Consider the following 26,727-nt stretch of genomic DNA (forward strand, 5'->3'; position numbering starts at 1 on the left):
CTGTCATATTTTCAGGGTAAATTTTAAAAGAAAATTCTCTCCGTGCACTTCAAAGAGATTTTGTAGTGAATAACTGTTAAAGTTACCAGTTTAGTGATTATCATAGCTGGACAAATATAAATTTTACACTATCATCAAGTAAGGTTAAATTTAAACAAGTTAATCAGATAATAAAAAAACCGGGCTTTAACGACAGTTTGATTTGTTTGATTTGTTGTTGCGCAGTTTTTCTATTATATCTACGCAATGACAATATAACAATACCAATTATCGTTATAGAATCGAGATATTTACGTGACCCTACATTCTTTACTATACAGGACAATCCTTTATTTCAGGTAGTTTAGATTTATTTACTTTTCCAAACTCAATTTTGTTCTTCATTTTAATAATATTATGCAAAATTCTTTTCTAAATAGCATTCCAATATTTAATGTCACGCTAACGGACGAATATTTATGGAAACAACTTACAAATTTAATTTTATATAAGTCCAAATTTCAGAAATTAATGCGTAGACTTCAGTCATAAATTAGTTTGGAAACATTTAGGGATAAAGTCTTAAAATTTATCCTTTACTTTCTGTAAAAAAATATGGTCACCGTAGGGATCACACCGTAGGGATCACCGCGTAGGGATCACTGTAGGGATCACCGTAGGGATCACCGTAGCTTTGATCCCCAACTCGCGACGCGGTCTGTTGGATTGATCATCCAGAATAACGTCGGCATGTGTGCGTCCACCACGTTGATTTTTCCAGTTGTTACTCACAGAAGGTCGACAACTTTGATTTCAATCACAAACGGTTTGGAAGCACGCGATGGGTAAAAAAAAAATAATGGATAAGGCTGAAGAGAGAGAACAAAAACTAATTTTTCAAATGCTAATTAATCTTGCGAGCTGACGTTACCAGATTATGGAGAGGGGGTTGATTTTCGTCATGCTTGCTGACGTGCGACAGATCTTTCCGGAATGAATTCCACGTAGTTTGGATCGATCGGTTATACGTAATGCGGTTGACCGTCGATGGAAGAGAGGAGGGAAGCGGCGACCCCGATTTCCCATCGATCATTCGTGAATCTAGGAATAGAGGTAACCCGGCATAACAACAACGGTCCGGACGTTTTAAATTTGTTACAGCTTTTTACAGCCGGTCGATGAACGGTCAACATCGAAATAAGCTCGCCGACTTAGCGACGCGTACACTTTAATATTCATCGGAGAAACGATGCAAGGCGGGGCGAAATTATCCCCGACGAAATTAGATAATTGACTTTCACAATGAATTATGACGGCACGTTGATATCGCCGGCGCAATTTAAGAGAAAGTACAGAGCGTATTCTAAAATGGACCCAATAAAGATAACTACAAATGTTTCCTCTCGAAAGGTCGCATCGTCATCACGTGTACTTTTGCGCTTATTTCCAAGGCACGATCTTGCGATAAATTTCCACATTATGAGATCATCTTAGTTTTGCCGTTGCACAAAAACGCAGGATATGGTCTCGAATCACAACACGACCGGAAAGGCCGAAGGATTCTTCCCTATGCAAAAACAGAGGGTCGATCATGGAACCTTTTTTCTAGGGCAAAAACGTGAAAAGTGAAAATTTATTATGTATTTGTACAGGCATACATATGTCATACATATGTACATACAAATTTTCACTTTTCATGTTTCTATTCTAAAGTAAAAGTCATATGATCGATACTCAGGTCGAGTACATGGAAAAAATACTAACAGTTTTGTTTCTAAAAGTATCTAAAAATTTAGCTAAGTACAAATTTGACAATATTTTTTGTAAGATCATCAAAATATGTAATTACGTGGGAATGATGGGCAATTTTGCAAAGGTTTAACAATCTAACGACTAATTTGAATATCCTACACAATTACTTTGATAGTCCAACAAAATTATTTTCAGATCTGCATCTAACTGAATTTTTACACATAGGAAAATATTCTATTGCTATAAGAAAAGTGTGATTATTTAATTTATTTTTTTTCTTTTAAATAATGATTATCTTTAACGAAGAATATTTTTTTGATAATAATTTTAAGATATACTTATGAATTTTAAAAAGCTCATGTATTCAGAACAAGTATTTATTTTCTTTCGAAGAATATTATAAAATTGATACAGGAAGTGACTTTATATAAACACATCGAATTTGTTTTAATTTAATAATCTCGATTAAACTTACTAGGATTCAAAATATATTCTAAATAAATTTAATTTGTGATAAACTTTTGAAATACTTGAAACAATTATTTGTGTACAGTAGGTATTTTTCTGTGTGTAGATACTTTAGCAAAAAAAACCGTCCTTTCCGTACAAATCTTTCTCGTGGACAGGATTTGTTTTTGAAACAGGATTGCTTCCGAGACCGAAAGAAATATAAATAGGCCGCAAAACAATACGACGACGTTCTCGGATACTTCCGACTACAGGATTGCCGATCATTGCACGGCCTAAACTGTGAGACACGTTCGCCTAACGGGGGAGAAAGAGGACAGAGATAGGGCATGCCCTTGCCATACAGAATACGAAATGAAGGAAATATCGATTTCCGCCACGCTACACGCTATCAGCGGACAGCGTTACCATGATAACACCCCCGCCGTCGCTGCAGCGGGACCTGATGCAGTCGACCGAGGGACTCGGCTTCTGCACGATCCTGCCACCTCTTTCTGGCACGTGCGGAGAGAAAAAGGAGAGATGGAAGAAAAGAATCCTACACGCGACCGCAGCGCGACAACCACAACAAAGAGACAAATTCTTCACAAAACCGAGACGCCGCAAAGCGGACGCATTGTCGCCCTCGGTACACACTCTCCTCTCCTTCGCGAGTATCGCTTTCGCAAGCGCGCATAATGGAACAAAAGCTTGTTCTTCTCTCTCGCTAGGCGACTCGGCTCAAGTGCGGCGTAATGAAAAGTGCGGCGCAAAGAGAGAAAAAGAACGCGGAAGATGATGTTGAGTAAACATTGCATCACCGCGACTTCTGGACGACGGTGGACCCTTGAAAATCTACTTTCACCGCGGATAGTTCACAAAGAGGAACGAGTATTAGGTACCAGACGCTTGGTTTTGACAAGTAGAGGCTTCCTTTTATCACGGATCTTTCGCCTGCTTGGAAATGTTTCCCTTGCTTTTGACAACATGAAGAAGTCTACAGTTATTCAGTTGTCAAGAGATAAACAACAGTCGACGAGTCTCTCACCAAAATCATTTTCCAGCTTCAAAAATTCACGACTAATTAATTTCCCCTTCTTGTTTTTATGTCATATACTTTTTAGTGATATACTTGGAGCAGTCAGTGATTTGAGAGAAAATTGCAGTCGAAGGAAACTTGGCACGTTGACAATATCCGTCCCTTAGAAGCAAACACGAGTTCTCGCTTACGCATTTTCTCGTATCGTCGAAAGCAACGGGAATATTTCGAGTAGTCAAGCGAAATACAAGCCTTCTCGTTCTTGTTACCAACGAAAAAAATAACGTCAGCTCTTATCGTCTTACGTCATTGCGCCTTGCGGGTATTTACCTTCGCTTGCCGATCGGCCGGTTGGATTTGTGTTGACCGTGCACTTGAAATCGCGCAGAGGAAACCGACGAAGAAAAATCAACCGCGACGAACTCTATGTGTATACGGAACCATACTTTCTAACGTATGTTGACCAATAAAAATCTTGCGAAATGTAAACGCTGGCGACTTAATTGACCGTGGAACCCTCTCTCCAAGATTGGATCTCGGGGTATTATAATTAGCGACGCGCGTCTCCTTTCCCTCTTTCTCTCTCTTTCTGGCCGATCGTTGCAAATTAAAACGCTTGATGAGTTTTCTCACCAGTTTCCACGCTCGAAGGCCATCGTGCGCCAGGCCGAACGGTAAATCGATAACGTTTCGCATTGACCTCGACAGCGGCAACATCTCTCGTGTTCTTTCTCTATTCGTATCATATAGAGCAATGGTCCGGAGAATCTTCAGTCAGGGCTGATTAAAAGTGTTATATCTGATGGACATCGGAAAACGGAATCGGAAAAGTGGAATGGTGAGGGCGATCAATCAACATTGTTCCGAAAAATTCATGCACATCAGCTTTTACTATAGAGATGTTCCGATCTCCAAAAGATTGATCTTCCCAAACGACAATAGTGATTTTAAACCGATCAATTTTGTGAATAATTGATTTTTCTAATTAAAGAGGCTATACTAAACCGGTTTGTAAAGAATCGCTCTTTTTTTTTACAAAGAGGATTATTTTGAAGCGATCTGTTTGTAAAAAATTGATTTTTAGCGAATCGATCCAGAGGTTGCATATCCCTAGCTTTTACTGTTTTTTTTTCATCTTCTATTGATTCAGTAAATGAAAAAGTAAAGTTACACCATTTGTAAGTAATTAAAATATGATTATTATGTATTTAGCGCCAGTATTAAATAAGATATAGCGATATGCATTAAAACTATCTTTTTATTTATTTGTAACTGACATTATAATACATAATATAATAATCATATTACAATCATTTACAAATAATGCTTCATTTCTTTATTTACCGAATCAATAGAAGAAAAAAACAATAGGTACGAAAAGAGAAAATAAAGCTACGCGTATGAATTTTTCGGAACAATGCTGATTGTTTGGCCCCACTATTCTTTTCCAATGTACCATGAGACGGCACCTTAATTCTGAATCTCGAGAGAAACACAGGTTCGAGACAGTATCGACTTCCAGCCCCTTGCTCTCTCGGCAGTCTCGGCGCAGCGGGTGGCGAGGGACCAAAGGCTTAAGAGGCTAATTAACAACCGGTATCAATAAATACGTCAGGTGCACTGACGCGCAAAAGGTACCGTTACCACGTCGGAGTTACCCGCCTCCGCAAGATCGGCGCAAGACGGGGGCGGAAAATGACTCCCCCGCCTTCCGTACCCCGCGCACAATCTGTCACTGTCAAGGGCACCTATGCGACCAGAGACCGTCTCTATATCGTCATTGTTAAAGTCATTTCCGTCGCTCGATTGCCCCCGGCGACATCGCGCCGCATCGAAAACTTAACTGCGATTCTCCACGCCTGTCCATAAGAGATCGTCGTGATATTACGTTGATTGTTCCATTGTCGCGGAACATCCTACTCTCTTTATTGCCCAGCTGCTCCTCCTCCTATCTCTATTCGTGGGGATAGATAAAGCCTATCTACGGTGTGTCTGGGAAAATCAGGTAATCTAGCGGTGCGTTTAACTAAACACAGCCGGCTCCACGTTTCATCAGACAAATAAACAGCACACTCCATTGATGGAAACCGATCGACCGATCCTCGGTCAGAATGCATTCCTTGACGAGCATTGCGAGTGGAGTTTCTCTTTGAGAGAATTTAATTAACCGATCCGGCGCGGGCGCTCACGCGAGGAATCATCACGCACAAGAAACTAATTTATTCGTTTTACTTAACCGTGTTTATTCAGTCCGTAATAACCTCTCGGTCAAAAAAAGCGCGGTGATCGTGGCTGTAAAAAAAGAAAAAATCTATCATTACTGTTTTCCGTTACGGGATCGGCTCGAAATAAAAGCATGAATAAAGCCCATATCACGCGTTGGAGATGAAGGATTGAAGATTAGAATTCAACTAATCAAAACGAAACGGATTAAATTAAATTAAATTGATTCACTCTAAAAAAAAAATCAATGTAGATTAAACATCATGGATTTAAATCCACACCATGATAGTGTTGTATAAACACCAGCGGTTATAAATTCACATGTGACGTTAATCTTAACACCAGCACGATGAGAATTATACAGACACCGCATGATGTTAAATCAACGCTGATATTTTTTTAGAGTATTGAATTCCAATCTGTAATTCGCAATTCTCAGTCTTCAAGTAGGGTGACACGGATTTTAGAGAAAATGAGGAGGCGTCTCCAAAAAGGATAATAGCATTGGTATTACGCAGAGTTTCTTCAGCGAAATATACCGTGCCCGAGGAGCTTCTTTCGCGGCCGATGACGTGGCTTTCGTAGTACAGCGTGACCTCCGTCGGTCTACTTTACGATGAAGTTGAATCCTGGCAAGCAAAGGAGAGGTGGCTTACTACGGTATACGATTTTATCCTCCGCAGCTCCGCTATCACGTAGGCCTCTATTATGAGTGAATTGATGGTGTTTATTTATGTTCCGGCATACATCCTTCTCGAGAAATTAAGAGAAGACCGTGAAATCCCTAATACAGTATACTAGCATAAACAGAGTTACATAAAAGAAGATATATGTATTCTATTAATTCTACACACAGAAAAATATTCTGTTGCTAAAAAAAAGTGATTGCTCAATTTATTTTTTTTCTTTTAGTAACGGTTATCTTAAACAAGGAGTATGTTCTTGAGAATATCTTAAAATAGAATTATTAAATTGTAGAAGAACGTTAATAAAGTTAAAACAAGAATTTATTTTTTTCTTTCGACTTATCAATGTTCTTCTAAAGAATATTATAAAATTGAAGAATCGAATTTGTTTTAATTAAAAAATTTTGATTAAAGTTAGTGTTAAATTTATTAGGATTTAAAATATATTTTAAACGAATTTGATGCTTGTAAAGAACTTAGATTGGCGAATACGTGAAATACTTGAAGTAATTAATTATTATTTGCATTACAGTATGTATTTTTGTGTACACGTACAAAAAGAAAATATGGCAAAAATGTACGTAACATGGTACAAAGAGATGATGAGATCCATGAAGTAATTTACAACGCAATAACAGATTAATCGTTACGAAGTAACGAGTCGGAAAGAGGGGAGCCCTAAAAATAATAACGGATTAAATTAAACGCGGTCGATTGATTTTCGTCTCCCTATGTATGTACACGCGATGTCAAACATGACGTTTATTTTTATCGGATATAACTTGTCTTACAAACACACGCACGGTTGTGTTTGGCATTGAATACGCCGCTAAACGGAGAATACAACACGAGCCGCCCGCGGACTCTGCGTCGTACCAAGGATGCTGGGAATATTAATACCCTCCTAGATGGTGGCATCTAGATTACCCGACGGTGCTCTGATGGAATGAAAAGAAAAGATTTTAATGTCCTTCATAGTTGGTCAACACAGTGAAAGGGGGGAGAGAGGTACAATCTGACGCGAGAGATGAGGAGAAAAGAGGTGCAGAGGCGGCAGAAGTAGAGGCGTGCGACGATGTGAGCCAGATTATGAAAATCAGAACAAACGGTCGTCGGTGTAGGTTAAAGGCTCGTTGCGCCGCGGCCGGGGCGTGTAACGATGTCACTTTTATTAGCCTCATCAGGGACACCAAGAGAGGCATCCTCCGACTGGGGGCGGGTACTACCATTACCTAATATCCAACGTGATCGCGTATCTCGTTACGCCGGCAATTTGCATCCATCGACGCATCGTTGCGCGAGAAAGTTTTCGCGGGCCTCTCGTGAGACGACGTGACGGCAGCTGCGTATTATCTCTTAGAAAAGACGAGATCGAATTCTCTTCCGCAGTGTATTTTTAGCACATCGGAAAACGAAAAGAGAGACGCGAAGAATCCCAACGGCGCGATAAGAACCGATGATCATCGATTGTAATGACTGTAATTTGATCGTATTAATTATATTGGAGATTTGAGAGCACAAGAAACGTCAGTAGATGTGCTTCCCATTTGATGACACAAGTCGACACAACGTTTACTTTTAAATGTCAAGGAAGATAGAATGACGTTTGTGTCGATTTGTGTAATACCAAATTCGAGTGGACTCACTAGTGCGTGCTGGTGCAAATTAAGAGGATTCTCAAGTTTCTGTTTTATCAATTGTTTTTTAAATAAATATTTTTCTAACTGTCTTTACAGATTTAACGATAAATGATAATATTATGGCGCGAAAAACGAAAAAAAGTCGAAAAATTGCAGTGTTATCGGCCTCGGGTGTTCGTTTTAACAATATTTGCTTTATATAAAAGTTTAATTTATATTTGCTATGTACGTAAACTATAAAGGTTTACTTTGTACGTATAAAACAATCTTGAACTAGGGGTTACATGAAACAATTTCGAGTTCTTAGAACTAGGCTTGCAATTAGATAATATGAAAAATTAATTGGAAAATTTGTACGTATATATGTGTGCAATATTGATGTAGTAATATTGGTGTAGTGTATGTGTGACAATGACACGTAAATTTGTATGTGTGTAAGTTCTCCATTAAATCCTGAGTCAGTAAAAGATCATTTATATATACCGTAAAGTGTTAACTTATGTTATAAGCTATAACAAACTGACCAATCACGAATGTGAGCAAAATGAAGTCGGTTATTCTCCTCACGTTCGACTGTGAATGGTCAATTTCTTATAGCTTATGACACAAGTTAAGTTTGTGGCATGTATAAATGATTAAACGATGACTTTAGGACTCCTTTAAAGTTGTGCACTAATTTAATTTGAATGAAATGCAAATATTTTAAATTATAGAACATTTTAATATCATAATAAAGTGATTTATTTTACGGTTTAACTGAATTCTATATTGACATTAAATACATATCTTTACGTCAATTTGTGTACGACGGTTTTAATGTTAGGGGATTAATACAAATTCTTCATTCTAAAATTCCATAATATTTTCCTAATTTTCAGAGAAAATTTCATGATTTTTTCTAATGCTTTCAAGTTTTTTGAAATTTTTATATTTTTCGTCCCGATTTAGAAACTATGTTAAATTGATCTCTCAACAAATAGTTTGTTGAGAGACCTATTTAATATAACAATGTAAATTACTATTAACATTGCTAAGTACTGACACTGCTTACATTTAATTATTAAGTTGGTAGTATTCCAAAACTGCGTTGGTATGATAAGCATATTAAATTTCTTTAAGGTCAAGGATTTAAATTTTCCAGAAAATTTTGCAAAATTTCCTGACTTTTCCCTGACTTTCGATTTCACAGCAAGCCTGAATATGCACCAATATGCACCGAGTTCTAATCGAATTTGCTATAAATGGAAAGCACTTAATGATAATAAGTCAATGGCACCGAGAGTTCCAAGAAAACCTGGAGGAAAACCGAGTCGCGAGGATCACTTCCGTGAGAGAAACAAGCCCTACCTTCGCTCGAGATTACGTAACATCCTGACCACGAGTGCGGTCGCGGAGGTAATTATTATATTATGATTGTGGGAAAATTAATATTCCCCCTCCGTCCCCCCTTTTTTCATGTAGAACGTGGTACATTATCAATATTCATTTACGCTCACAATTTAACGAAGTGCCCGAGTATTTGATGTAATATAATGTATCGTATAACGCCGTTATGCAGTTTCGATCAGAAATTCGTAGAGTGAAAATCAAACGGGGTAATCGGGGTCACTAGTTACATCGCAAATCATATTTCGTATGCTTGCGAAGGCAAGCATTATACGAGAGTTCCCGTGTACGTTCAGCTTGAAAATCGGGTTACACCCTGCTCGACTACCTACGATTAATTACACTGAAAGCATACTCGCGTAATTACACTGTGTAATACATCCGTCATTTTAACGAGTGCACTATTATGCGGTCGTAACGTATATTATAAAAAAAAAAAAAAAAAACGAGATAATTTAAACAACAATTCTTTAAGTGGGAAACGCGATACGAATTTTTTGAAATTAAAACCCGAGCGAGTGTACGTTTTTAATTGGAATGTGTTAAGGGAAAATCAACAGGCAACGAAACGCCTGATTATATTATTAGCGGAAAAACTTACGGTAGCGCAACGTGACGTAACGTGTAACAGTCTTGCAGTTGAAATCACATGATTCCTGTACGAGACGTCAATCACGAGTCGCCGGAGAGGCGTAATTATATACAGCGAGTTCCGGGAAAAAAAAAACACGGAGAGATTAAAATCCGGTCTACGACCACGGATATGTCGCGCGAAATAGAGTCCTGTTTTTGCCCTTCCTTCGGGCGAGGATCAATGACACCCCTCTTCTCTTTTTCTTTTCCATCGAGAAAAATGTCAGGCAGTGACATATCACTAATGCCGAGAGTTCGCCTTGGAGGAGCGACGTTAACTCAGCTTGTCTGTAAAGTCTATTCTACAATTACGTAAGCGTAGTTATATTTACAATTGTTGTAGTTATAAGAATTGACCAATCACAGTCGAATGTTCTCCTCGCACTTTGGCTGTGATTGGTGAATTTTCTTACAATCACAACCACTTACAACTACGCTTACGCAATTATAGAATAAACTTTACATATATTACACGAGTACGAACTGAAATACCCGCGTGCGTCACTATTATATACGATATAAATTGACTCTAATGCAATAATATTAGGAATTTCGCAATCGGCAATTGTTATCGCGGAAACTCCACGGTATATATTAATCCTGGCGACGGTGTATCACGACCTCTGGTCACGCAACGGGAAGCGTCCTCTTTCATGCGATACAAGAGAGCAAGTCGGAAAAAAGGAAGGGTACCAGTTATCCTTGGATATCGTTCCCGAAGGAGATTGGAGTTGATTGATAAAATTGCGTGTCGCGTAGTGGTAGTGTCGAAGAATAATTGATCAAATTAATCAGCGCGATTATCTTCAACCGTCTCGAGCGATTCCATTTATTTATCCTCGCGATCTCGAAAAGAATCGGAAACGGAAACACGATCGTGAACCGAGAATCATAAGCTGAGAAAGAAATCGGCGACAAAGTCTTCTCTCTCGGCCGTGTCCGAACGAAATTCTCGTTGCGAAATTCTCGAAGCTTATCGAGATTCAGTCGCGAATTTCTCAAGGGACGGATGTTCCTTCTCTAGAACACCCCGTAGTGTCCCCGAGGCGACGACGGTGAATCATCCCGCGTCGAGCGACAGACACTTCGCGAGTCGAAGATAACCCGTTTTCTTAATCGCCGTGTACGCGTTTACTCGAGCGTGCGTTATCCTCGTGCACCGTGGCGGCGTGAACGAGAAAGGGGGAGAGAGAGAGAGAGAGAGAGAGAGAGAGAGAGAGAGAGAGAGGAGAGGAGAGGAAAGAGAGGAAGGGAAAGAGAATGACGAGGAAGTGCGCGTGTGCTAGGGGAATTTCCAAGTTCACCAGGCACCTCCATCGATCTGCCGGCTATCGGCGTTGTAGCGGCCGGCTATCAGCCACCGCCGTCGTCGTTGCCGCTGCACTTTACGTGCCGCGGCGGCGTTCACTTTTATTCGAGGCTAACACCGCCAGGAACCACCACCGGCCGAGCTATCGACCCCTGAACTTGACCCCCATAGTAGCGAAAGCCTAAATCCCACGATTAGATTACGAGTCTCGTGCACAATCCGGCACATCCGCACGAATTCTCGATGCGGATGCTTCAGGCTGCTTTCCTTTTAGGAGACACGCAGTCGACATAAATGTCGTTCTATCTTTACATTCATTGAATGTCAAGAAGGATAGAACGTGGTTGCGTCGGATGTGTCTCTTAAAAGGAGAGCAGCCTTAGACAGGCATCTACGGCGAATTTGAGGGAGGGAAGGATGTAATCTTGAATTAAAACATTTTCATTCCCCAACGATATCCGTTCTCATCTCGGTCCAGAATTTCTCTCTCTCTCTGCTGCGCGCGCGTCTCGTACACTCGATTTTTGTTTGTTGTGAATTGTTGCGCAATAAACAAGGTACGCCCAGGTGTTGCCCGCGGCTGGTCGTATTGTTCGCGAATCCCTCAATCTCTCTCACGATGGATGCGTTTCCCCTCGCGAGAGGGGGATAAGGGAAACAATGCGATCCCACCCATTTTCTTCTCCTAAGGGGTTAGCGTGAATCGATTCTATTGATCTATCCCGAATAGTCTATCTTATCGAGGGTCAAAGGAACGCTTCGTCCTTGCGAAATGCTGAGAAATAATTCGATTCCTTATTACAATCTTATCGCCTCTCTCTGCGTCATTCTTGAGTGCATCAACCTGAAGTAGTCATCGCTGCGTAACGTCTGCCAGTGAATTGATCAAATACTAATTTTTTTCGAAATCTCCCCGTCGACGCGGAATGAAAATAGAAAACTTAAAGGGATTCGTATGTCTTCGCAAGGGTCTGTCCTAAAGTAATTATTTCAAAAGAAAAACCGTTGCAGTTTACGTCTACAAAAAAAGAATGATTTCAGGTAGAAAGGATATCATTGTCATACAGCAGGGAAGGGGAAAGACAAATTCCTTTTCGCCAAGAAACTACACAATACTGAATTCTGTTGAATTAAATGGCGTTCATTGTATCTACGTTGCACGAAATTATATATATGTCAAACAGATCCTGGCCGTGTCGAGATTAGAATTTTCTCCCATCTACGGCGACCAGAGAAAAGCGAGACATTCGCAGTAATTTTTTTTGCGGGGAAATTGAAATCTTCGTGGGAAAAAATCGTTTAGGATTCTTCTATACTCACCATGGTTCTGTCTGCGTGCGTGCGCGTTCGTCGGTAATCTACTTTAATCCAAATAACGCGCGTACGTAAAAATCGTCAGGGACACACTGAGGCGGAAAATCTCTCTCTCGTTTCTCTTTGTCGCGGGTTATGGTCTCGCGGCAACGATCATCCTACGAGTACGGGGACGATCCTCTGTTTCTCTCGGTCGACGAGGGCTTCCGCGTGTCAACGGCCCGTGTGTACGTGCGAGAATAACGCCACGATGAAGCGCGCTGCGCGATCAGCGACGAACGAGTGACGTGCTGCTCAACAGTCCTGAACGTAGCCGAGTAACTGACGCCAGCGCGCGAAACGCCGAAGCCGAACGCGCTCCCCTCCTAACTTCGCGTCCCGTTCGTCCTTGTCGCGCGGCCGGTGAGCGCGCGAGCGTCCGTCCTTCTCGCGCTCCCATTGGTCCCGCAGGATCAAAAACTGCGACGACCTCTTATTCGAATCTATATCTGGAAGGACGAAACCCACAAGATGGCCATTTTCCTTGGGAAATTAAATGAACTCGGAGCGTTTTATCACGTGTTATTGAAAAGATGAAAAATATATCCCCAATTACAATGCAACAATGTTTTCATTTGCGTATTTACGATCGTGTTTGCCGCGCGTTCGATCACGAATTACAAACGTTTGTTTAATTCATTAAGTTAATCCATACACACATCGCGGTTTGATCTCGAATACGGAATGATAGTTAGGGTGCCGCGTCCAGCTCGTGAGGGCGTATGAACTCGTAATGTTTAATTCCGACGATTGTCCCCCCGAGGATTCCGTATAGCCACCCCTGCGCAACGTGCGCGCGCTTTAATATCAGCAACGCGTGTTTTTTCCCAATAAGCGCATTTTGTTTCTCAAGAGTTCATAGAGAGAAACTTTGAGTATATCGTATTTCTTGTATTAAAAGCAATTACCTGAATCGAAGTGTCACGAGGGGTGATTTACGAGATGCAGATTGTAAATTTAAATAAAATAAATTGTTTCATTCGGCGCAAAGTGCGCGAGCTTCAAAGTGGCGGGAGCGCGCGCGCGCGGTCGTATCGACCCTTCACCATTGGATGACGCATCCTCCAATGACCGGTCGGCCCGGCGATTACGTCACTCTGGGGGTATATTATTGACGCCGGACGTGTGCAACGGCGTCGCACTGCCGCGTTTCTCCGGGGGACATCCCTCCGTATCTTACGACCCCTCGGGATCGTCCTGGGGGTTGCGTAATGACCGAGCACCCAGTGCGAGATCGCAGCAGGTTTAACCCTTTCGGGAGAAAACCTCCCTCCGGTGGAACTTCCCTGATATGGCGGAATTCTCTTTGGAAAAGATTAAACTCTACCGCAATTCACAACACGCGTACGCCGCTTCGAAAATAGATTATTCTTTTGAGTTATGGTCTGACCTGGAATGAAGATGGATCCCCCAGGGATGTAGGAAGAAAGAATGTAATTACAGATGTAAGGGAAGAAAGAAAATATGTGCATCTCACATGGCATTCATTTTTAAGATACAAAGAAAAGTGACAGAAACTACCTTTTTTTTTTGTTAAACATTTGGTTTGGAATTTTTAAGTAATGACATGTAATAAATTAGGCTATGCGATCTGTAAAGACGATGTCTGTTTTAAGAGGAATACTCGATACGCTGTATGAGATATAAAAATACGATATAAAAAAAGAGTATATAAAAAAATACGTTTTTTCTTTTGATTTTGATTTCAAATTTTTTAATATGGGAAGAACGTAGAAAAGTTTATTGAAATATCTAAAGGTTTAGCTAAATACAGGTCTGTGAAAATAATTTTATTAGTCATTAAAATAATTATGTAGTACACTCAAACTGGTTGCTAAAACGTCAAAACTTTTTGCAGCGTTGCTTATTTAGCTTATTATAACGCTTGAGAGTCTTACATAACAATTACGAGAGTTCAACAAAATTCTTTCCAGATCTGTATCTAGCTAAATTTTTAGATACTTCAACAAAATCGTTCCTTCCGTGAAGGGTATACGATCTGCGAAGACGATCGTCCGTTTCGAGAGGAACACTCAGCACGAGATTATTACAGTAAAGTGGCGCAATACGGAATACGCATTGCCGTGTTTTGGCCTTCTCCGTTTTCTCACTCAATTTCAGGAATGCAATCTTTATGTTCGCCCGCCGAGCGTGCCACAAACAAACCGGGGCGTTCCGAGGCACATCTCGTGCGTTGTGCATTATTCTCCCGCGGGAGGGACAGATGTACGCCCTCCCACCTCCGAAATTAAAGCTGTCGACGAAAATTAACGTTGTGCGACCGGAAATCCTTCTCCTGTCTGCTCCTGCCGAACGATCGACGTTTTATACGTTTCCGAAAACCGAATCGCGTCACGCCGATTAAAACCCACTCGTCCATCGCGAATTTCGACCCTGAATTCGTCAACAAGTCAAAGTCAATCTAAGCAACTTCGAGCAAACTCTGATTAACTTAACGATTAATTCAAACTGAGAAAAAATTTATAGTAGTATAGAATAGAAAATACCAAAATTTTTTGCGATATTGGTCGGGCAATTATTATGTTTGAATTTCCGAACAAAATTATTTTTAGCTAAATGTATCTAGCTAAATTTGTAGATAATTTAGCAAAATCTTTTTATCGGAACCTTTTGCAGCATTACTCATCATGCTTGAAATTCCTACAATTATTTTGTGGAGATAAAGCTCGGACCATCCGACCTGCAAAACAGGCTTGACTCTTTGGAAAATTGGAAATGACTCGAGAGGAACAGAATACCCGTCGCGATTGATTTATTGTGTTGTTGTCTCGTGATCTCACAATACTCGACGCGAAACGATTTTATATCTCGATAAGTTTATCAAGTATCCTCCATAAGATTCGTTACGCCACTGATTGGCAACCATTTAAACGATGAGTTCCGAAGAGTCAATTGTCACGCGAGATCATCGCGATATCGATCTCACGCGTATTGTTCCAGTTTCATCGGTCGGTGTTGTATACTTATAATTGTCAGTGACGGTAAACGGCACAGATTGAAAATGATGACGGATCAGCCTTTAGGACATTAACCGGTGGGGGAGGGAGGGGGACGGCCCTTCAAATTAACGCGGCGTGTTGTCGAACTTCCGTTCTGGTAAATTGGCGAACGTTCTCTGACTTATACGAAAGATTGACTAAAAGGAGAGTGGCGTCATCGACTTGGAATTCGAATCCCTGAAGTCCTCAAGTATAGCGATCGTCCCCTACTCTCTCTTTCTTTTACTTTTTACCGTTAATCATTCGCGCGTACAGATCGACATTAATTTCGAATTCATTAATTTTCTAGAAAAAAACGTAATTGCCTGCGCGAGAAACGATGGGAAAGGTATATATTCTTCCGGCTGGCTGGAAACTGGGCTTGAATTCCTACGTCAGAAAAGATGTATTAAAATAATCTCAATATTTTAATATATTTTTTTTATCTTATTTCACCCTAATATATAATATCTTTGTAGACATCATAAAGTAATATAAAATTACATTTATCACACGACTTGTGTCGTGTGATAAAAGGACGACTTTGCTAAATTATTAAAAAATTTAATTAGATTCAGATCTAAAAATAATTTTGTTCAACATAATAGGCCTGTTCTTTTTGGTTGAACTTTTGCACCAGTTTATCTGTCTTCTTCTTCGTTCCTCCGGAAGAGAAAAGGAAGAAAGATGAACTGGTGCAAAAGTTCAGCTAAAAAGAAGAGGCCTTATGTAAGACTGGTTGCTCAAACTGGTTGCTAAAATGTCAGAACCTTTTGCAGTATTACTCATCATGCTTGAGATTCCTACAATGATTTTAATGATCCGGCAAAATTATTTTCAGATCTGTATCTAGTTAAATTTTTAGATGCTTCAACAAAATCGTTCTTTTCACGAACGATTAGATGAGTGGACTTTTGCGCTTCGCTATCAATAACAACACCATTAATTCTTATTATCACATGTTATCTATTTTCCCACTGAGGCTATAATTTAATATCTGCTTACATTTCCTCTTGAAGTTCTCGGATTATTTTAATTACTTTAATTACGAAATATGATTTATTTTTCTTCTGATATAACCGGACTCAATTTTTTTTCGCCTAGATAAACTGATGCCGTTATCGTTGACAGGACTCGAGGCGTTGGAGAAGGCCCTTTATTGCTGGGAAGACGCGCTCACCGCGTTCAGCTCGACTCTTGGCAACGACACCCTGGCTCTGCCGTCGAAAGCCGACGCGGCGTTCACCCACGATGTGCAGGAGCTGCTCGACATGGGCTACCAGATCCAAAGCCACGCGGAATTGCTTTTCCTCGATCAAGTACGATATCTCTCTTCCATCCATCAATCCGCAAAACTAATCCGCTGACTCAGCGTAACCACGAGATCCGATTTTCAATCTGGAGAGACCACCGCCCGTCTTTCGCGGGCAGGCGAAGTACGGAACGGACGATCATTCCATTCCGTTGCATTCATCATCAATTGCCCTTCTACCGGTCCGGTAAAAAAATGCGGGAAATTAATTCAATTTAAATGACGACCGTCCCGGGGGTAATTAGCGCAACGAGTCACTTGACCTGACGCCAGCCGCCGGGAATTGTTGCGGAACGTTAATGGCATAGGAAGTGAATGACTTTCTCCGAAAGCAATCTGAGTTTTCGAAACGCAATACATCGAGAATTGCAGGGCGTTCATTGCCGCGAGAACTACGATATGGATATAGATATCCATATCGCCGACGCATCCAACTTCTGACCTTTGTCTACTTACTTTATCTTCTTTTTTTCTGCAGCACTCCGTTTTATTCCGCAACGACAGCGAGGAGAGCCTCGACAAACCTTCAAACTTTGGTACACGGCTATTTGGTTTCAGGGATAAAGCTGACGCCGCATCGTCGCCCGAATCGTTCGAATCTGCACGTGACGGGGTGAGTTATATGCACGAGACAGATAAATATAATCTGTCCGTATCCCGCGACAGATTAAACGGATGTGTTGAGTGGCTGTGGGACGTTAATGTAATTCGAAGACGTGCGATAACTCTCGAAAAATGATCAATTATTTTATATCTAATAATATCTGTGTCATGTATTTATTTTCATAATTATGACCTGTTTCTGACAATTCTTTTGATATGAAGACAAACGATAGATTAGCTTCTCATTAAATTATTTCAGGTTGCAGATTTGCGTGAATTCGAAGAATTTTCAGAACTATTTCCACACTTTGAGAAGCAAAAGCTTTATCATGCTGCTCTTAAACAGTACGAGGATAAAGGCATTCCTTGCAGGTAAACTGGTTCAGTTTATACCTGTATCTCTATATACATATATATATGATTATAACATATAATCACATATTACAGGAGACTACACACGGAACTCGTAAAGTGTGGATCAGACGTGGAATATTTAGCGAAAGTATACTGCCTGCGTCAGGCCTATACGAAATTATTAAATTTACCTACGGCAACGGCATATATAGTTGACGTAGGTCGTCAAATCATTAGCGATTTAATTATGTACGCGGATAGGGTAAGAATATTTATCGAGTAAACAAACATAATGAAAGTATTCAAATCGCTTGACATTAAAGGAAGAAATTTCTATATTACAGGATCCTAAGGATTACTTAATGTGTTATGAGCGTATGATGGAGTTTCTACAAGAGCCACGCAATCATAGCATCATGGAGGAAGAATTGACCGCCCGAGGTGTCAAGTGCATGAACTTTTACGACGTGCTTATTGATTTCGTACTCTTAGACGCGTTCGAAGATGTGGAGAAACCACCATCGTCTGTCAGAGCTATAATTCAAAATAGATGGGTGTCCGCCAGTTTTAGAGAAACTGTATGTACATGAATCTAAATTTTCTATCGCGCTTTTGATATTTATCTAAATCGTCGATTACCTTTAAAGGCGATAGGAACGACGCTCTGGTCCGTCCTGACAGGCAAGCGAAAGATGCTGAAATACCATCAAGGCTTCTTGGCGCACTTCTACTCCATCTCCGAACAAATCTCGCCGATGTTAGTTTGGGGATTCTTGGGTTCCGAAGAGAGCCTACGTTCCACTTGTCAATATTTTAGGGAACAAGTAATCGAGTTTCTTGTAGATATATTTAATTTTTTCAAGGTACGGTACACCACGGTCGATGACCTTGCTGTGGATATTCTCAGGGAAATGAAGTTAAGAGTCGACAATATAAATCAAAGGCTGTCGTTAGAAGGTTGCTAGCTAAATTAAATATGTCTAGGCAACAATTTTAATGCAATATGTTGAATGCGCTTGATATTACAAATTACATTGCATATATACTGCGTTCAATCTATGTTGTAAAATAAAATGTTAATATCAATATTAATGAAATTAAGGCAGATATGATAAGTTGATAAAAGATGCAGTACACCATCGCACGTTTTAATTTTCATTACCGCGCCCATAATGAGTAATTGTAGTAAGCAATCTGTGAAATTATCTTACGAAATAGTATCACAGAGTGACATTGCGCACCCTTCCTGTTACCGCCAATTAGAATCGCGCATACGTCGAGTTTTACCTAACATTTGAATATATAAAAGTTATATCAATTTTGAAGAAAACATTAACAGACTCTAATGTCCAGTTTTATGAATATAGAAAATATTTAAAAAAAAAATAACAAAAACATTCACGGTAGATTTTACATAAAAGGATATAAAATTTATAGCCACTAGACTTTATTTATAAAAAAAATTTGGGAGATTTTAATCCACATTAAACACACTTACAATTAAATATATGATGTTATTTATTTTGACAGAACGAATAAACGTCGCTATCAGTTATTGTGATATAAATTTTGTAGATATTCTGTAAATCATTTTGCAAGATTTGCAAGGACACGTAAAACATTGTAACCTATTAATATTTATCAATGTGTAACACAGTCGCATTTTTTATTTTATTTTACAAAGGTTTCCTTTTTAATATCTTACAAAACTTCGCACAGATTGTAAAATGATACCTCAGTGATATCTTTTTGTATTATTTAAAAGATTATGATGTATTTTAGTAAAATTAAATTTTATAATTAGTTATGATTTTACAGTTAGTTGTGATTTATGTGATAAAACTTAGAAGCATTTAAGTGTAATTATGTAATATAACATCGTTCTTTATAGATACAAATAAGATAATATACATTTTCTTATAATAATAAAAAAAAACCATTTCTAAGTTTTATAAACAAATTCTCCCATTGCGTTTTAATTTTACTAGATAATTAGTTTTACTAAGATATTGAATTCGTCTAAAAAAACTTAGTGTTTTTATCATTATTTTATACATCACACCAAAATATTTGTAGATAAATAACAAATTATACATCATGCAGTTAAATAACAATCCAAGATTAATGCATTGCCAAAGATACATTTATAAAATATACGAATAATTATTATGAGTCGTACGCCAATCAGTTTAATAACATTCCGAACATAAGCTACACATATAAGGGTATGATAGTGCAGTATATTATATAAGTACACATATATAGGGTGTTTCATAAATGCATGTCAATACTTTAGGAGGTAAATCTATATACTAAAATAAACAAAAAACATCATATAAACATATGTTGTACATATCTTAGCTTTCAAGTTATGAATGATTAAAGAAAATGTTCAAAATGCTCGCTTTGTTCATCAGCATACGTTACTGTACATTTTAGCACATCTTGACATTATCTAATGTTTATAAACAATATCTATCAATAAATCGGACAGAATTTCAAACAGTCGGTATTTTATGTTCGCGAATTAATGTTCTAAATACTGTTCTGAAAATGGTAAAATGGTAATGTACACTTATGCTGAAATGGCCGGCATGCATTTGATGTACCTATGATCAGTCTGCTCGATGGTACTCTGTCTCATTTCCATCTTGAAGTGAGAACATTCCTAAACAATGCATTCGCAAATCGATAGATAGGGCGAGGCGGACCCACCCTACAACGATCTCCTCTGATCTCAGTCCATTAGATTTTTTTTTTTTTGGGCCATTTAAAATCCATTGTGTATTCAACGCCAGTAAATAATGCGGATGATGTGCGAGAAAGGCTACGAAATGGATTTGAGACTATTCGAACAATACCTAGTATTTTTGAACGAGTGCTGGACTCAATGCTAATGGTGTGTTGACGCATGAGGCGAATACTTCAAATATTTTCTTTAATCGTCCATAACTTGAAAATTAAGGTATGTCGGACATATATTCATATGTTTTTTACTTATTTTAGTGTATAGATTTATCTCCTAAAATATTGACATGTATTTATGAAACACCCTGTATACAGAGAATGGAAGTAATTCGTTACTTGTAACGAAGTTACAGTTACAAGTTACTTTTTTGGTAACTTTACTGGTAACTGCGTTACTTTTTTTTGGTAACTGTAATGGTAACGTAGTTAATTTTTTTTTGTAACAGTAACAAATATAAGTTATTTTTATCGTTACTTTACACATGATTGGACAAAAGCCACTCATAGCGCTTGAGACTAAAAAATTCTTAGGCCGCTATGATTGATGGTCGTCGATTTTTAAAAAATAACGAAAAAGTAATGAAAAGTTACTTTCTCAAGTAACGATAATTGTAATAAGTTACTTTTAAAAATTGATAACTAATAATGGTAACTTGTTACTTTTTTACTCTGTAACTTGTTACTTTTAAAAGTAACTTTCTATTCCCTGCATATATATAGTATATATCATATAGAATGTATCATATAAGAATATACATTGTTAAAAATTTCATGAAATTTAATATATTTTTACAGAGAATTTTAACTTAATTTCATGACATTGCATTAAATTTAATGTATTTATAACTAAAAAGTATATTTGTGTAAATGTACATGAAATTAATGTACTTTTTATGAAAATTTATTAAATTTAATGTGATGGGCAGGATCATTTCAATATATCGAATATTTTAGCTTTACATCTCAGATTTCGACAGTGTTAAGACCCTCTTGATATCTCTGTGTTATATTATTATTTTTGTACATATTTTTTAATTATTTTTTACTTTGACTAATCTACAGAATATGAAGAAGATATTCAACATTATTACTGGGCCAACTTATTGTAAATTTAAGAGGAAGATCACAGCATTATAGACGTCATACGATTATGTGACTTCTGGAATAGACGAACTACAAGTTCCGATGGGAAGCCGATTGAATCTTGGCCGTTTTATGCCATAATTATTATTTCCAACATGCGAGTACACACGCGCTTTCTTGATATATTAACATCTTGCGTAGTTAATGGTAACATTAAAATTTATTTTTTAACATTGAGAAGGACCCGATAGGGGTCGAAACATCTGTACGTTTTGATATTGCTTACAATAATATTGTTACTCATACGTTATCCTGAGTTGGTTCTTAGCCCTGTATTGTATTGTTTAATTTTTTAATTATTGGAACCGTTATTATTTATGGAAATTTAACGTATACGTTCATTACATTTAAGTAACTACTGTAACTTAATTTTCAAAAAATCATTTATTACTTTTAATTTCGTTCATAACCATGAACTTCATTTACATGTAAAGGAAGCTTATGGTTACATTTCTAACAGTATAGTATTGATTATTGATGAATGATGAAAATACATTTAATTATTTTTACTGGGAAGAAGTATATGTGATGATAAATGCATTAATTTCATGACATTTGATACAATTTTGTAAATGATAATCCTTAAATATTTATTTTGTAAATAATTTAACTATTGATTATATGTGAAATATTACGTAACTTATCCAACAAAATATTATATTTGAGCAAAGATATCATTTTAATTATGGGAATAAAACTACGGATATAAACAAGATATAAAACATCACATAAAAATTATACTTATTTTAAATCATACCTTATTATTTCAGTCATTATAATCAACATCAAGAAGTTTAATCAATAAATTGCTGGATAGTTTTAGGCTTTGCGTGTAATGAAGGAGATATTAGGAATAGGAATAAATATAAAATATTAGAGAAATAAAAAATTAGGAATAAAGATTAAACATAACATGTAATAGATACGAATAAGATATATAACATAATTATACAGGGTGATTCGTATAAAGTGACTGATTTATTAGTTATTAGCGAAATTTGAAGACATACGGAAAAATGATTTATACCAACATGTTCAGTACAAAAAGGGACATCATATAGTGAAAATAATTATTTTATACGGACCGCATTGGGGACATTTCAAGGTGACTTCATTTTTTAAAATAGAATGCCATATTTTTTATTACATTGTATGATAGCCCTTTTTAAGACAAATTCATTGATATATTACATAAGGACATTCAAGATCAATCTAAGTCACAAATTCATAGTAAAGTAAAATACAAATGTATGCCTTGTATTTCCGTTCCTTACTATGGACTCGACGACAGATGAATTCGGTGCGTCAAATGTATCCTCTAATAACTCGTGATAATATGATTGCTCGAATTATTACAACGCTTCAAAATATTTTACCTGAGATACTAAGAGCAGTGGATCATTTAACATACCGAATTCATCTGTGTCGTCGAGTCCAAGTAAGACAAAATATTGAACATTTATTGTAAGGAACGGAAATACAATTTACTTTACTATGAATTTGTGACTTAGATTGATCTTGAATGTCCTTATATAATATCAATGAATTTTTTTTAAAAAGGGCTGTCATACAATGTAATAAAAAATATGGTATTCCATTTAAAAAAATAAAGTTCACCTTGAAATGTCCTCAACGTGTCCATCCATAAAATAATTATTTCCACTATGTGATGTCCCTCTTTGTACTGAACATGTTGGTATAAACCATTTTTCCGTATGTCTTCAAATTTCGCTAATAATTAAATCGGTCACCTTATACGAATCACCCTGTATATATATTATATTTATATCCTTATGTATTTAATCTTTAATTCCTCTTCTTTTTATGTTAGGTCTCTGTTTTGTGTTACACCTCTCTCACACGCTTGTGGTGTGTACGCTGATTATTCAATTATCACGAGCATCTTTAATTATAATTTTCTTATTTCTTTAATATTTAATATTTATTCCTAATATTTTTCTATTATATACAAGACCTTACATTCTACGATAACGTTACTTGTCACAAGAAACTCTTTTATAATTTTGTAAAAAACATCAAAAAATATGCTAAGATAATATACTGCATATGTTAGATTCAAAGATCGAAAACGCTCACAGGGCGAAAAAATCGACCACAACGCATTATGGCATTTTAACTTAACGTGGGCTGAATCTCAAACGCCATAACGCGTTGTGATCAGTTTTTTTGCTCTGTGAGTTTTCGGTCTTTGAGCTTAACATACAATAAGTTACAAAAATTTACAGTGGAAACTGTAAAATCATCAAAAATTTCTTGTATATACACTAAGGCCCGTATTCAGAACGCGCTTTTATCGATAAAAGCGCACTTTTATCTTTGAAATTCTATAATATACGTGACGTAAAGTATAGTATGTTAGTGTGCTAACATCGTTGTAAGCGCGTTCTGAATACGGGCCTAAGTGTTAAAAATCTACATTAGAGAAATTGAATTGATACAATACATTAACCGTAGTGAACAAAGTCCATATAATCATCCTCAGAGTCTTCTTCATCGCTAGATGGCACAACAGGCATTAAATATGTTATATTATGTTCACGTTTGTACCGTTCGAATCTGCCTACTATAAAACAAAATAAAACATACATGAATAACAGCAAATTCGATTGGACGCAGTAGTGTGTAATGCTGCATATTAAAGCTACGGTATACTGATTTAACGAATGTAAAAGAGTAAAATGCAGATATTTTGAATTATAAAATATATATTTTACTTAACAGCATAATAAAACGTATTGAGGATTTCACGGTTTAATTCGTCTTTGTATTTATATCAAACACACATTTTTACATCAATTATGTACGATTTTAACGTACATTGAGTGCGTCCAATCGTGCGAATTTAATATAAGGGTGTAGTCAAAATCTCACTACAAATGCTCTAAAATATTTGATTGAACAATCAGAAGAATTTTACTAATTGACCAATCAACGAATGATTCAAAGCATTTGTAGTATCACATTGGCCATATCCCAAGTTTAAAAAGAATTGGAAGACTAACGCCCTGTGTCCATGATGCTATAAATTAATCCAAGATTTCGAGTTATAGCATCACAGACACAGGACTTTAGAACTCATCTTTGTTCATTTGCAAATAACAGCTAAGTATCTTGTAAAAAAAAAATATATGTATAAGTAAAAATAATTATTCTTACTGTCATAAGTATTTCGAACGTGATTTGTCTCTTCTATACGTTCTGGGTCGTACGATATAAGTGGATTCTTTTCTTTGGATTTGATCAATCTTAACCATGGATACCCTATTGAAACGAAAATAACAAAATATACCAGAGATGTAAATCTGTTCTTCATAGAAATAATAGCTGCTTTCCATTTACACACAAGTAAAACTGAGTCTGAAGTGAGCTGAGTACTTCATACTCAGATTAATGACATCATTACTTTGGTAAAAAGTTCAAATTATATGACAACATGGGTTCATAATCTTATTTTTAAAGTCTCGAATTTATACGAGACTCGTTAAAATACATAGTTTCGATCTTATGCAGATTATAGGTAAAGACTCAGTTGAATCTCATTTGTCAAAATGCAAAAGAAACACACTTTCAACTGAGTTATGACGTAACAAGTGAGAATTATCTAAGAATTGATATAAATGAAAAGCAGCTATTTTATGGTAGGAAAAAATTACTGTACATTTGAGTGCCTTCAAAAGATAGATCTTAATTTCTCTCACGAGATTTTTGTGCACTGTCTTTTCCGCTACCACTGCTCCAAACAGATACAGAATGAGGTAGTATTTCTTGCCGTTTATCTCTGTACTGCAATGAGATATGAAATTGGATTGTTTCATGTATATCAAATACGTGTTTCTCCTTTTCCTCTACCACATCTGATTACCTGAATTGTAAACAACCATTTTCAATTCGGAGGTAGTAGTCGGATACGTCGGTCAATTGAATAGAAATAATAACGCTGAGATCTGTCTGATACCATTTGATTGTTGGGTTACGGTAGTCAGAAACGAGTTCCGGGCAGTTCATGACTGTAATCTTCTCACCGAGGATCGTTCATTTAAGCCACGTTTTCTTCGAACAATGATATACGATACTGTTGTGGTACTTTGGTTGCAACGGTGGTCAGTGTGATGACTCCAGTGACTGTAGTGAATGTGGTCACAACTCGCAAGTCACGACTTTAAAAATTATTCCTATTTTAAATGTGTGTCATATATATATGTACTGCCAGTATTGAAAATCCATAATTTCGTAACGCATACTGTGGATTTTTAATGCTAACAATATATAATATCCGAATACGGCAGTATATCTAATATCCGAACTTGGCCTAAATTAGGTTAGATTAAATTCAGGTCCGACATAATTTATTATCTTTTATTATATAAATGTTGTATAAATAAGTTTGCATACTTATTGTACCGCTATAATATATCTTACATATTACTACAAAATTACAAGTTTCTCTCTATAGTTACCATATTTATTGATTATCAAACTGATGATAACGTTAAAATCATAGTTTTAAGTAAAAATCGAGTATTATTGAGTTTTAAACACATGTAATTATGCACATGTCCACGAAACTAATAAATCCTAAAATTAGTATTATATTTATCAGTTTCTTACTCAGTCACTCACAAATTTTAACAGTCATGAGAAAGACCGGCCGTTTTTAATAGTATCTTGTCCGTGGTTTTACTCATGATGTACAAGATGTATCATTTTATCTTTCTTTAATATTCGGTGATATCAATAAGGTGATAAAATATGCGTAGAACGGTACGCAAAACATCTCCATTGGCCAGCTAGGTTCTACTGGGTTGCATTGAGCTGAGCTCCACCGTGAAGCCTTCACGGGCTCCACGTGCTTTCATGTGGTCTGTTTTCTATTCTTCTTCTTCTTCTGTTTCCCCTTGATTGGTTTTCCGTTTGTTTTCTGTTCCTGCACTAGACTGTTCTAGAACTCTCTTTCTCGCTTTAGGGCCACTTTCACCAAGCTCAGTTAACTTAACCAGCCTAGTAACTGTAAGTCCGGATTTACAATAGGGTTTGAAGGCCCGTCTACAATACACGGAGTAAGAAGTAAGAGTAAGAAATTGACCAATCACAGTCGAATGT

General features: G+C 37.3%; 3 protein-coding genes across 10 annotated transcripts in view; 1 reads left to right on the forward strand and 2 right to left on the reverse strand.

Annotated features, from left to right (window-relative positions):
• uzip (beta-pore-forming protein unzipped) overlaps positions 1 to 12,736 on the reverse strand; it is a 29,684-nt gene extending 16,948 nt beyond the window's left edge. Inside the window, exon 1 of one of the 2 annotated variants that reach the window (XM_018510451.1) lies at positions 12,415 to 12,736. In XM_018510451.1, the coding sequence (XP_018365953.1) occupies positions 12,415 to 12,417 (3 nt within the window). In that variant the 5' untranslated portion in view covers positions 12,418 to 12,736. Of the gene's footprint in view, positions 1 to 9,753; positions 9,812 to 12,414 lie in introns of those variants that run through there. The other variant, XM_018510452.1, reaches the window with a different exon arrangement.
• The window catches only part of Miga (mitoguardin), a 37,644-nt gene extending 18,539 nt beyond the window's left edge, over positions 1 to 19,105 (forward strand). Inside the window, exons 4-11 of one of the 4 annotated variants that reach the window (XM_018510450.1) lie at positions 15,757 to 15,852; positions 16,551 to 16,765; positions 17,237 to 17,371; positions 17,621 to 17,733; positions 17,809 to 17,977; positions 18,060 to 18,293; positions 18,363 to 18,472; positions 18,579 to 19,105. In XM_018510450.1, coding sequence (XP_018365952.1) covers positions 15,757 to 15,852; positions 16,551 to 16,765; positions 17,237 to 17,371; positions 17,621 to 17,733; positions 17,809 to 17,977; positions 18,060 to 18,293; positions 18,363 to 18,472; positions 18,579 to 18,630 — 1,124 coding nt within the window. In that variant the 3' untranslated portion in view covers positions 18,631 to 19,105. Of the gene's footprint in view, positions 1 to 15,756; positions 15,853 to 16,550; positions 16,766 to 17,236; positions 17,372 to 17,620; positions 17,734 to 17,808; positions 17,978 to 18,059; positions 18,294 to 18,362 lie in introns of all 4 variants that reach the window. The other 3 variants (XM_018510446.1, XM_018510447.1, XM_018510448.1) reach the window with 3 other exon arrangements.
• Positions 19,106 to 24,009: 4,904 nt separating this feature from the next.
• Positions 24,010 to 26,511, reverse strand: LOC108763055 (uncharacterized). 4 transcript variants are annotated; one of them, XM_018510357.1, is made up of 5 exons: positions 26,248 to 26,511; positions 25,490 to 25,784; positions 25,286 to 25,410; positions 24,784 to 24,888; positions 24,010 to 24,190 (listed from the first exon to the last, which is right to left on the reverse strand). In XM_018510357.1, exons 2-5 carry the CDS (start codon positions 25,630 to 25,632, stop codon positions 24,072 to 24,074), a joined length of 492 nt encoding a protein of 163 aa, XP_018365859.1. In that variant the 5' UTR covers positions 25,633 to 25,784; positions 26,248 to 26,511; the 3' UTR covers positions 24,010 to 24,071. The 4 variants fall into 4 exon arrangements, with proteins under 4 accessions (XP_018365859.1, XP_018365861.1, XP_018365858.1 ...); XM_018510359.1 differs by having other exon boundaries at positions 25,490 to 25,749; positions 26,236 to 26,511; XM_018510356.1 differs by having other exon boundaries at positions 26,236 to 26,511.
• Positions 26,512 to 26,727: the final 216 nt, after the last annotated feature.

This window comes from Trachymyrmex cornetzi, unplaced genomic scaffold (assembly GCF_001594075.2).
Source record: "Trachymyrmex cornetzi isolate Tcor2-1 unplaced genomic scaffold, Tcor1.1 scaffold335, whole genome shotgun sequence".
NCBI classification, from domain to species: Eukaryota; Metazoa; Arthropoda; class Insecta; order Hymenoptera; family Formicidae; genus Trachymyrmex; species Trachymyrmex cornetzi.

Excerpts from the sequence above, each read along its gene's own strand:
- LOC108763055 (XM_018510357.1), bottom strand. The coding sequence starts at position 25,632 with ATGAACTGCCCGGAACTCGTTTCTGACTACCGTAACCCAACAATCAAA. Across the intron at positions 24,889-25,285 it reads TCTTTTGAAGGCACTCAAAT|GGTATCCATGGTTAAGATTG; the intron begins GTACAGTAATTT and ends TCGTTTCAATAG. Across the intron at positions 24,191-24,783 it reads CGTTCGAAATACTTATGACA|TAGGCAGATTCGAACGGTAC; the intron begins GTAAGAATAATT and ends TTTGTTTTATAG.